The sequence below is a fragment of the Mauremys reevesii genome, linkage group 25 (genome assembly GCF_016161935.1).
Source record: "Mauremys reevesii isolate NIE-2019 linkage group 25, ASM1616193v1, whole genome shotgun sequence".
NCBI classification, from domain to species: domain Eukaryota; kingdom Metazoa; phylum Chordata; order Testudines; family Geoemydidae; genus Mauremys; species Mauremys reevesii.
In genome coordinates, this window is record NC_052647.1 from 15,520,120 (window position 1) to 15,531,805 (window position 11,686).

An 11,686-nucleotide genomic window follows, 5' to 3' on the forward strand; every position below is an offset into this window, starting at 1 on the left:
CTTCAGCAAGGCAGGGCGGGCCCCAGGCACGGAGGAGGCATCGGCTGCCCTGTTAACCGGGGGAACTCACTGCAGCAGGACAGAGCCTGGTGCCCTCTCTCTGTGCCGGGGCAAAGGGCTGGACTGGCTGCCAGCCACTCCCTGACGCCAGCAGCCCCCGGACACCAGCAGCAGGTTGGACACATTTATTTGGAAGGTCGGCCCCAGGCCCCGCGCCCAGCCAGAGGGGAGCGGGCGGCCCCAGGGAAAGGAGCGGGCTGGACGCCTGCAGCGGGTGAAGCCAGCGGACACCGGACGGTAGCAGGGCCCCTCACTGCTGGGGGATCTTGGCAGCTTCGGCCTTGATGAGGGCGATCAGGTCCTGGTTGATGAGGAAGACGAAGCGCAGGCTGGCGATCTGCAGGGGAGAGGGAGGTCAGCGCAGGCAGGGCCCAGGCATGGCCCAGCTGAGCTCAGGGGGGCCCCCGCAGCGCCACCACCAGGGCTCCCTGGGGCACCCAGTCAGGGGCTTCCAACCCCGGGGCCGCAGGGTCTGTCCCCCCCCAGCTAGCGGCAGGAGGGCCAATCCCCCCCCCACGCAGCGGGCCAGGCGCTCACCTCCACCACCGAGTTGTTGTTGAGCTTCCACTTGCTGGCGCCCAGCACGGGGCGCCCGTCCACGTAGATGGGGCGCCGGCCCTCGTTCGCGATGAAGAAATCCCCGTTGTTCTTCAGCTTGATGACGCCTGCAAGGCGCAGCGGGGGGGCGGTGAGGGGGGCACGGCCCAGCTACCAGGCAGGGGGTCGCCTGTATCCCACCCCACGGCTCCTTCGGGCGGAGCCCCACACCCCAGCGCCCCCCTTGCCCCACACCCCAGCAGTGCCATCCTGGAGCCCGGAGCCCACAGCCTGCGGCCACGGGGGTTAGCCCCGCCCCTGGTGTTCACGGCCCCACCCCTGATGGGCAGGTCAGCCCCGCCCCTCCATGGACAGAGCTATCAGCCCCGCCCCTGACAGGCGTGTCGGCCCCGCCCCTCCATGGACAGAGCCGTCAGCCCCGCCCCCAATGGGCGTGTCGGCCCCGCCCCTCCATGGACAGAGCTGTCAGCCCCGCCCCCAATGGGCGTGTCAGCCCCGCCCCTCCATGGACAAACCTATCCGCCCCGCCCCTGGTGTTCACAGCCCCGCCCCTGACAGGCGTGTCAGCCCCGCCCCTCCGTGGACAGAGCTATCAGCCCCGCCCCTGACAGGCGTGTCAGCCCCGCCCCTCCATGGACAGAGCTGTCAGCCCCGCCCCCAATGGGTGTGTCGGCCCCGCCCCACCCCTGTACCTTGCTTGCGGGAGATTTTCCAGGCGGGCCCCTCCAGCGCCAAGTCCACATCGATCTGATTGTCCTTCGTGGCTCTGCCCAGTGTGATCTGCGGGGAGGGCAGGCGGGTGGGGGGGGCTGTTAGCGAGGTGCCCCCCACCCCCCGTGTGCTCCCTCAGGGCGGCTCTAAGCACCAGCCAGTCCAGCCCCTAGTGAGTCCCTGCTGCTCTGCCCACAAGCACAGCCCCCCCCCGCCCCCCATGTGCAGGAGCAGGCTCGGAGCCTGCACCACAGCTCCCCCGGGGGCCCGCATCTTGGGGCATCTAGCCGGGAACCCCCTGCCCCGGCCGAGCCGGGCGACCAGGACTCACCTCCCGGGAGCGCATGAGGTAACGCACCATCCTCCCCCGTAGCACAGCCAGCGTCTGGTTGTCAAAGTCCGGGGAGCTCATTCCTGGGCGAGGGAGGGGAGAGATCAGACACTCACCCCCCCCCCGCCAGGTCACACTGAGAACCACCCCCACCTCCCCCTCCCCAGGTCACAGGGAGACCCCCCCCCCCACCTTCCCCCGGGTCACACCGAGAACTCCCCCACTTCCCCCCCAGGTCACAGGGAGAACCCCACTACCTCCCCCCCGGGTCACACCGAGAACCACCCCACCTCCCCCCTGGGTCACAGGAGAACCCCCACCCCCACCTCCCCCGGGTCACAGGGAGAACCCCCATCTCCCCTGGGTCCCACGGAGGACCCCCCCCACCTCCCCCCAAGGGCCCGGGCGGGCGGGACCCCTCTCCCCCCGCCCCAGCCTCAGGAGTCCCAGGGAACCCTGCAGCCTGGATGTCAGTTCATGGCCCTAGGGGATGCTGGGACTTTGTCCCACACCCTGAGCTCAGCAACGGCTCAGCCCCCCCACCCCCCGGCCAGCAAAGCCCCCCGCGGCTCTCACCCGTGATGCTGTCCACCAGCACCTGCCACTTGTGGAGCTCCTGCTCCAGCTGTCGGATCTCCCGCTTCTGGCGCCTGTCGGCCACGGTCAGTTCTGTGAGGAGGGAAGTGCAGGGGGCAGCTTGGGGCAGCCCAGGCACCTGGCACAGGCCCTACGAGGGTGACGGGCCCTGGGGAGAAAGGCCTGGCTCGGAGAAGGTGATATGCAGCCTCTCTCCTCCAGGGGGCGCTGGCTCCCACCTGGCCTGAGGGCAGGGATTCGGGGGGCGAGGAATGGGGCCTTTCCCCTCTAGGGGGCACCGCTCTGATCCGGCCCCAGGGCGGGGGACTGGCTGGCTCGGGGCGAGGGGAAATGGGGCTGGGGCCTGTCCCCTCTGGGGGGCACCGGCTCTGATCCGGCCCCAGGGCGGGGGACTGGCTGGCTCAGGGGGGCGGGGGGTGGAATGGGGCTGGGGCCTGTCCCCTCCAGGGGGCACCGGCTCTGATCCGGCCCCAGGCGGGGGACTGGCTGGCTCGGGGGGGCGGGGGGTGGAATGGGGCTGGGGCCTGTCCCCTCCAGGGGGCGCTGACCCAGTGTCAGGGCAGAAGGGCTGGATGGGGCTGTAGCGACGGGTCCGAGGCACAGCCCTAACCAAACCTGCCAGGGGTCGGGGTATCCCCCCCTGCACGAGCCCCTCGGCTCCCCTACCCAGCGCCCTGGGGCGGGGGGCGGAGCGAAGGCCCCGCCAGACTCACCATGCTCCAGCACCTCGTCCCGCACGTCCCTGCGGGGAAGGGACAGGGGAGGGGTCAGGTAAGGGCCCTCGTACCCACACCCACGGGACGCCGCACAGGCCGGATCCCCAACACGCCAGCCCCAGCACGGGCCCTCTGCAGCCACCTGCTGCCACGTCTGCCCCGCAGGGCGCCAGGGGCAGCCGGGCCTGCTTGGCACCGGGCTGCAGCCAGCCAGGAAGCACCAGGCAGCGGCTGGGGCGGGTCGGGCTGCCCAGGGGGTCTGGCCCTGGCGGGAAGGAGCCCCCCCACGGACACTCACTTCAGCTTGCTGTCGTCGATCATGTCCTCCGCGTCCGAGAAGTTCAGCACCTGGTCCCCCTTGGGGAGCGGCTGCACTGAACGGGAGCAGAGGGCGGGGGAGGGTTAGTACCGGCGTGGCAGCCGCAGGGAGGGGGGCAGGCGGGGGGGCCGGGCCGTACCTGTCTGGTCGTCCAGGAGGTAGTACTGCTTCAGGAGCTGCCAGTAGAGCTGCAGGGCCTTGGCCGTGCGCGCCGGGTAGAACGCCTCGGGGTGCTTCTGCAGCAGGCCCTGGAAGGTGTCCAGCGTGGGCTGGCTGGTCTGCGGGAGACGGGGCAGGGCAGCTCCCATGAACCACGGCTGGACCCCAAGCCGGCAGGGGGAGCCTGGGGGTTCGAGGCCAAGGCCCGGGGTACCGCTCGGGGGCTCCGCTGGGCAGGGCCATGGGGGCGGGGGCGGGGGCATGGCCTGGCGACTCTCCCAACGCTTTCCTATGGCATCGACCCCTTGGGATTTCTGTGCGGGCAGCACCCAGAGCTGGGGCGCGAGCGCTGGGCAATCGGGGTGTCTGTGCTGCGGGCGAGGAGCCAGGAACCACCCAGGCCAGTGCAGCTCCCACACGATGGGGCTCCCTGGGGGGCACTGGAACCGTTTGGCTGCAGGGCGCTTCGGCAAAGGACACCCGGCAGGATGCTCTGCAGAGACGACCCTTCCTCCCCCAGGCAGAGGGAGCCGAGCGCCTCCCGGGTCCCGACTCTCGCCCCCAGCTGGCAGGGAGGGGACTCCAGGGTCCCTTGTTAATTCCCTTTTGCCAGGAGCATGAGTCCGGGTGTCACCGCGCCCTGCGCACAGGGAGGGCCCAGCGGGTACCGGCTGCCCCAGCTGTTCCGAACCCACCTGGCCCAGCATCTGGGTGTCACCGCGCCCTGCGCACAGGGAGGGCCGAGCAGGTACCGGCTGCCCGGGCTGTTCTGAACCCAGCTGGCCCAGCGTCCGGGTGTCACCGCGCCCTGCGCACGGGGAGGGCCCAGCGGGTACCGGCTGCCCCAGCTGGCCCAGCGTCCGGGTGTCACCGCGCCCTGCGCACGGGGAGGGCTGAGCCTTACCGATCCCACCTTGCTCAGCAGTTGCTCCTCGGCTTTGCTGAACAGCACCTTGCTCTGGATGGCTGTGATGGCTTCGGGGTGCAGCTGTCGCATGGCCTGACAGGCCAGCCTGGGGAGGGGACGGGACCACGTCAGCTACCCACTCAGATTTCATGTCTCTGATGCCAAGCAAAGGGAGGGGCTCTTCCCCTCGGACTCACTGCTCCCCAGAGCCGCAGCGGGAGGGGCTGTGACGTTACGAGTGTGATATAATACCTCATTGACAGGGGCCAGGGCCAGAGTTAATTAACTCACAGACCCACCTGACCCATGGCCAAAAGCTGGGAAGGTATGGGAGTGAGCAGAGCTTTGAAATGCAGCCGGCATCGTTCGAGGTAGAAGGGGAGGTGTTTGCTCAGGGCTTGGGATGTCAGCAAACAAGCCTTGTCTATTGCTACAGCTCTGATTCGAAGATCAACAAAGGAATATTGACATGTAGGAAGACACTCGAGTGAAATCGTATCATTGTCTCTGTGTCTCTTTGAAGGTTGTGGTAACCTGGATCTGAACTGTTAATGGGTAAATTCCCCTGGGCTAATTGCCACGATGGTTGGGAGAAGGAGAGTTCAGCCGATTGTTTTCTCAGGCCAAGAGGCTGCTGGAAATGTATAAAAACCCTGGGACACGATCCTGCTTCATCTCAGATCCACTTTGGGTTTCAAGAGGGGGAAACCTTAAGCCACAAAGACTGAGATCCCCAGTCACTGACTGGAGTCACCCTGAATATGGACATTGGACTGTAACCTATTGTCTATTTCTAAAAGGACTTTTGGCAACTACAAGCTCATCTCTGCCATGTATCTGAACCTCAAGAATTGAATTCAAGTCTGTCTGTAGATTGATCTTTTAACCAACTCTCTCTCTCTTTTCTTTTTTAATAAATTTCAGTTTAGTTAACAAGAATTGGCCATTGCGTGTATTTTGGGTAAGATCTAAGTTATAATTGGACCTGGGTATGTGGCTGATCCTTTGGGACTGGAAGACCCTTTTCTTTTATATGATGAGATAAGATTTTCAGGAATCATCATCCTATCTGACATGTGTGTCTGGACGGAGGCCTGAGGCTGGGCACTTTAAGGGAACTGCATTGATTGGGCTTCTGAGTGACCAGTGAGGTACCAGAGAAGCTGGCTGGGAAATCTAAGGATTGGCAGCTCCACCAGCGTTTGGGGTTTGTCTGCCCCGGTCTGTTTGCAGTTCACCCTGATTGAGTGACCTCGGCTGGCTCCCACGGGCAGCCCCGTCACAGGGGGGTGGGGGACTCCTCACACCACTCCCCAGCCACCCCTCTGGGCGAGTGACCAGCCGTGCCTGGAGCAGCAGAGCCCAGCCCCCCCCCGTGGCCTGGCACTCACTTGGAGATGACCGGGTCGTAGAGCAGCGCGTACCACCTCTCCTGGATCTCCCGCAGGGTGAAGCGGCAGCTGAACTTCACGCCCAGGTGGACCGAGGTCAGGTCGTTGGTCTGCAGGGGCCCGAAGAAAGGCCAGACTCAGGGCTGTGTCCCGCCCCACCCATAGCGCAGCCAGAGGGGCCCTGACGGCCATTGTCACCGAAACAGCCACCACGGGCAACGCTTCCCAGCCTCAGGCACCAGAGCGAGGGCTGAGCTGAGGGGTCTGGGAGGCAGCCAGGGCTGGGCTTTAGGACACTGGGCCTAGCACCCCAGGTCTTGGTACAAGGTGCTGGGCAGGTGGCCAGACCTTGACAGAACAGCCCCCAGCACCACGGGCCCCACACCAGGAGCTCTGCTGACCTCCCACTCCCTGCTGGGACCTTTCCCACGCACGCCAGCCTGGCCGGGCCCTGCTTAGCAGGATGGCAGCGTTACCTGCAGCACAGCATTGATGAGCAGCAGATCATCCGCAGGCTTCCAGCGGCCCAAGTCCTTCGTCACCTGCAGGGGCTGTTTGCTTTTCTTCATCCGCTTGGGGAGGCTGGGGTTCGGGACCGGGCTCGGGGTGACGGGTGCAGAGACGGATTTGGAGACCTGCACGAGCCGGGAATGGAGCTCAAAGTGCCCTTGTGTCTGGCCAGCGGGGCCCACTGCTGGAGGCCACGATGGGCGGACGGGGGCTGCACATCACACCCCCACCCAACCTAGCCAGCCCTCGCCCCGGGGGCAGCACGTGGCCCCGGCTCCTGAGCAGGACATGCCCAGGGAACGCAGGTGTTTGAGCGCCGACGACACTTAACGCTTCCCCGTCCAAAGCCCAGCCAGCGGGGCCGGAGCCAGGACGCAAACTGGCTGCAGGCAGCGAATGAAACGGACTGGCTCTGGCTCCACCGCCCACCAGCAGAGGAACCAGGCCCCACAGGGGAGAACAGGAGCTACCGGAGGCTCTGCCCGGTAAGTCACGGCATGGCAGGAAAGGCTGCTGACTGCCATGGTGATGGTGTCCCTTTGGCACGGTCGCTGAGGGGCTCTGTGGCTCCCAGGTTCTGTCCCAAGCTGGCTGCAGGAGCCTCCCGCCCTGTGCCCCTGCCAGGGGGAGGTGTCTCTGCTGAGCCAGGCGCGTCTGTTCTTCCCCCCAGGGAGCTGCAGGATCTACTGGCCGACGGCTCTCTCTGTTCCCCGCCCCCAAGGGATAAAGCCACCCAAGCTCTCCATGCTCAGGCTTCAGGGCTGATCTCCCGCCAGCGGTCAGGAAGAACCCCCCTCCCCCCAGCATAGTGTCTCCTCCCCGACACACCCAGCCTTAGGCGCTGTCAGAGAAGAGGGACTAGGGCCCTGCTCCGGATCGGACGGGGCACCAGGCCCCGCAGGGCGCTGCCCACCCTCCTGCCCCCCTCACCTTCTTCTTCTCGCTGGAGGAGGGTTCGCTGCCCGAGCAGCGGCCGGGCTCCACCCCACTGGGCCCCTTGGCCCGGCTGGACGACTTGGCGAGGCTGCTCTCTACCAGCTCATCATCGAACTTCTTCCTCTTGATGAACCTAGTGGGACAAACGCAGGCCCCAGGTGAGGCCCCTCCGCCCACCTGGCTACCTGGAGCCAGCTTCCCTCCCCCAAACAGCTGCAAGCTGGGTGTGGGGCGCCCTCTGGTGGCTCCGAGTCCAACCATCCGGTGAGCCGGGCTCCAGGCCTGATGCTGCTTTACAGGAATGGGGTTGAGTTAGCAGCACCTGCTTCATCACAGGACATCAGGGAGCCCCAAGTCCCACCTTCCCATCCCCCTCTGTGGGACTGCACTGGACTAATCCATCCTTACCGCCAGGGGGGTCCCTGCACCCCCTCCTCATTGCCCTTGGCCCTCCCTGGGTACCTGGAGGAGCTCCGCCGTTTGGGGATGGTGCCCGAGACCTGTGACGAGCTCCTTTTCTGTCCCGCCAGCGACTCCTCGTCTTCAGAGCGGCTCGCCGTGCCTGACGCCATCAGTCCGGAGTCCAGCACGTCTGCACGGGGACAGAGCCTCAGCCCTTCACATCAAAGGACTCAGACGCCGGGCATCACACTGCGCTCGGCCACAGAGAACCTGCGCTCCCCTGCGCCAGCCTGCCCAATGCCAGGGAGCAGGTGGCTGTGGGCAAACCTTACGTAATATGGCTGAACGCCCTAGAGACCCCAGAATGCAAACCTCCCCACAGCTCCAGAGAGGGAGACCCCCACATCAGGACTGCAGCGCGTGGAGCTGATATAGAGATCACGTGACATTCCACTCAAATGCAGCCAACTCTGCAGAGGAACGTGGTGCTGGATAACAGCTCACAGCAACACTGCACAGCGATTTATCACCCAAAGACTCCAATCAGGGCCCCGCCGGACTGGGCCCTGGACACACAGACCCTGCCCGGCAGATCTCGCGATCCAGGCCAGGAAGCGACAGAGGCGCCCAGACCCCAGTGGAACTGCAGGAGACGTTAACTCACAGACTGGAGCTGGGCCAGGACGCCAGGGGAACTTGGGTTCACGGCTCCTCTGAATGACAACGCAGCACCTCCACCCCCGCCTGAACTGAGCGCCGTGAGGGGTGGGAACAGCAGGGGGGAAGGGGCTCCCCAGGGTGGGCCCAGCCGGGCGCGTAGGAGTCAGGGGCTGCGGTACCCTGAGCCGGGGCCGCTGCGGACGCCGAGCAGGTGGGGGCGGATTTCGCCAGCCGCCCCCACGCAGCCCGCAGGGCGCAGGGACCCCCAGCACGGGGCCGGCTCTGCAGCGCCAGGCTGGGTTGCTATGGAGACCCCCCAGGGGCTAGACCCCTCCCCCCAGTCACGGGTAGGGAAACTGAGGCACGATGAGACCCGTCGCTCGCCCCCCTCCCCCGATCGCGCATGGAGTCAGCAGCGCAGCTGGGGGGGAACCCAGGCGTCCTGGCTGGGCCTGGGGGGAGGGGTCTCTCCCTGGGGGGGTCTCCATAGCAACCCCATCCCCTCCCTGACACGGATCAGGCGCATGCGCGCTGGGACATTGAGCCTGACACCCCGCTCCAGGCCGCGCATGCGCAATCACCCCGCCGGCCAGACGCCCTCTCACCGGGACGCGGTGGCCCCGCGGCCTCACCATTCCCCGGTGCGGCGGCTCCGTCTGCTCCGCGGTGGCGACCGTCTGGCAGGAGCCTCCATCCACAGAGGAAGCGCACTTCCGGAAGAGTTCGCTAACTTCCGGGGGCCTGAGCGGAAGAGAGCGATTGCTTCCGGTTCAAATTGCGTGACCCTGCCTGTGGGCGCCGCCATCGCGCTCTGGCGGCTGAATGGGCGGCGCCATCTTGGTGAAGGAGGCGACCATGGCCTGTCCTGCACCCACTCTTTGGCTACCAGGGAATGGGGCCACCCCCACCCCTGGCACCAGCTCAGCGGACAGGCCGCAACATGGGGCACCCTGTTGCCATGGTAGCGCACACCCCACCCACATGGCAACAGGGGCTGGCGCCCTGGCGACGGGCGCTGAAGCTCATCGCCATAGCAATGGGGCACCCAATCCCATCAGCCTCCCTCCCGTTGCCATGGCAGGCTCAGCATCCCCCTGCCCACCCCAGCGCGGCAGCCATCAGCAGGCGCTGCCCCGAGCCCCCGCCCACCCGCTGGGCACTTCGACGTCACCCATCAGTCAACAGGCACGAGCCCCTGCTGTGCTACCCGGCCCGGCGTGACACAGACGTGCCCACGGCCAGCCGGGAGCCGCTGCACAGACGGACAGGCCCAGTCCTGGCCTTACTGTGACACCCCACAATCACACCCGCCCCATGTCACCAGAGAACCCAGGAGTCCTGAGCCCCAGCCTCCTCTCTGCTGCAGCATGCTGCCTCTTCCAGCCGGGAGCCGCTGCACAGACGGACAGGCCCTTCCCTGGCCTTACTGTGACACCCCACAATCAGACCCGCCCCATGTCACCAGAGAACCCAGGAGTCCTGACGCCCAGCATCCTCTCTGCTGCAGCATGCTGCCTCTTCCAGCCGGGAGCCGCTGCACAGACAGAGACACGGACAGGCCCGGTCCCGGCCTTACTGTGACACCCCACAATCACACCCGCCCCATGTCACCAGAGAACCCAGGAGTCCTGAGCCCCAGCCTCCTCTCTGCTGCAGCATGCTGCCTCTTCCAGCCGGGAGCCGCTGCACAGACAGACAGGCCCGGTCCTGGCCTTACTGTGACACCCCACAATCACACCCGCCCCATGTCACCAGAGAACCCAGGAGTCCTGACATCCAGCATCCTCTCTGCTGCAGCATGCTGCCTCTTCCAGCCGGGAGCCGCTGCACAGACAGACAGGCCCGGTCCTGGCCTTACTGTGACACCCCACAATCACACCCGCCCCAGGTCACCAGAGAACCCAGGAGTCCTGACGCCCAGCGTCCGCTCTGCTGCAGCATGCTGCCTCTTCCAGCCGGGAGCCGCTGCACAGACAGACGGACGGACAGGCCCTGCCCTGGCCTTACTATGAGACCCCACAATCACACCCGCCCCATGTCACCAGAGAACCCAGGAGTCCTGAGCCCCAGCCTCCTCTCTGCTGCAGCATGCTGCCTCTTTCAGCCGGGAGCCGCTGCACAGACGGACAGATGGACGGACAGGCCCTGCCCTGGCCTTACTATGAGACCCCACAATCACACGCGCCCCATGTCACCAGAGAACCCAGGAGTCCTGACGCCCAGCATCCTCTCTGCTGCAGCATGCTGCCTCTTCCAGCCGGGAGCCCCTGCACAGACGGACAGGCCCTTCCCTGGCCTTACTGTGACACCCCACAATCACACCCGCCCCATGTCACCAGAGAACCCAGGAGTCCTGACATCCAGCATCCTCTCTGCTGCAGCATGCTGCCTCTTCCAGCCGGGAGCCGCTGCACAGACAGACAGGCCCGGTCCTGGCCTTACTGTGACACCCCACAATCACACCCGCCCCATGTCACCAGAGAACCCAGGAGTCCTGACGCCCAGCGTCCGCTCTGCTGCAGCATGCTGCCTCTTCCAGCCGGGAGCCGCTGCACAGACAGACGGACGGACAGGCCCTTCCCTGGCCTTACTATGAGACCCCACAATCACACCCGCCCCATGTCACCAGAGAACCCAGGAGTCCTGAGCCCCAGCCTCCTCTCTGCTGCAGCATGCTGCCTCTTTCAGCCGGGAGCCGCTGCACAGACGGACAGATGGACGGACAGGCCCTGCCCTGGCCTTACTATGAGACCCCACAATCACACGCGCCCCATGTCACCAGAGAACCCAGGAGTCCTGACGCCCAGCATCCTCTCTGCTGCAGCATGCTGCCTCTTCCAGCCGGGAGCCGCTGCACAGACAGACAGGCCCTTCCCTGGCCTTACTGTGAGCCCCCACAATCACACCCGCCCCAGGTCACCAGAGAACCCAGGAGTCCTGACGCCCAGCCTCCTCTCTGCTGCAGCATGCTGCCTCTTCCAGGCCTGACCTCAATTCCCACCCCTCCAGCCACACGCCTGGGACACCTTAACCCCCATGGGGGCTTCTCAGGGGCCTTTGGCTGCTAGCCAGTTTACGGTGATCTAGGGAGACGGGCTAGGACCTCTTGGGGACCTGCCTGGCCCTACACTTCTGTGATCCAACCTCCCCGCCGCTCTCCCTGATTAGGATGACGAGCCTCCCACCTCTTTCCTGCCCCAGGACACCCCGATCCTGTTTCCTCAGGGCGCAGTGCTAGCTGAAACCCGGGCCCGAGCCAGCCCCTCTCCCAGCCGCTGATGGCTCGGCAGTGGCCAGGGCTCCATTAGAATCAGTTAAGAACTTTTTAACTTCTGGGTGGATGCTGAATAATTGAGGCGAGGCCCCAGCAGCGGCACGGCCAGTTGTTAGGGTGCAGGGAGATGGTGGAGCAGCCGTGATCCCTCCTCC

The 11,686-nt window shown here is 65.8% G+C and overlaps 1 protein-coding gene across 2 annotated transcripts; it reads right to left on the reverse strand.

The window, feature by feature from the left end:
• Positions 1-170: 170 nt before the first annotated feature.
• Positions 171-9,027, reverse strand: MCRS1 (microspherule protein 1). Of its 2 annotated transcripts, none has more exons than XM_039514635.1 (14): positions 8,890-9,027; positions 7,658-7,787; positions 7,190-7,328; positions 6,226-6,384; positions 5,750-5,859; positions 4,356-4,464; positions 3,432-3,570; positions 3,272-3,347; positions 2,971-2,999; positions 2,237-2,329; positions 1,661-1,743; positions 1,311-1,398; positions 598-725; positions 171-397 (listed from the first exon to the last, which is right to left on the reverse strand). In XM_039514635.1, exons 2-14 carry the CDS (start codon positions 7,765-7,767, stop codon positions 311-313), a joined length of 1,350 nt encoding a protein of 449 aa, XP_039370569.1. In that variant the 5' UTR covers positions 7,768-7,787; positions 8,890-9,027; the 3' UTR covers positions 171-310. The 2 variants fall into 2 exon arrangements, with proteins under 2 accessions (XP_039370569.1, XP_039370570.1); XM_039514636.1 differs by having other exon boundaries at positions 8,863-9,004.
• Positions 9,028-11,686: the final 2,659 nt, after the last annotated feature.

Coding starts and splice junctions, on each gene's coding strand:
- MCRS1 (XM_039514635.1), bottom strand. CDS start 7,767: ATGGCGTCAGGCACGGCGAGCCGCTCTGAAGACGAGGAGTCGCTGGCG. Junction 6,385..7,189: donor CCTCCAGCGAGAAGAAGAAG/GTGAGGGGGGCA, acceptor CGGCTCGTGCAG/GTCTCCAAATCCGTCTCTGC. Junction 3,000..3,271: donor ATCGACGACAGCAAGCTGAA/GTGAGTGTCCGT, acceptor CCTTCCCCGCAG/GGACGTGCGGGACGAGGTGC.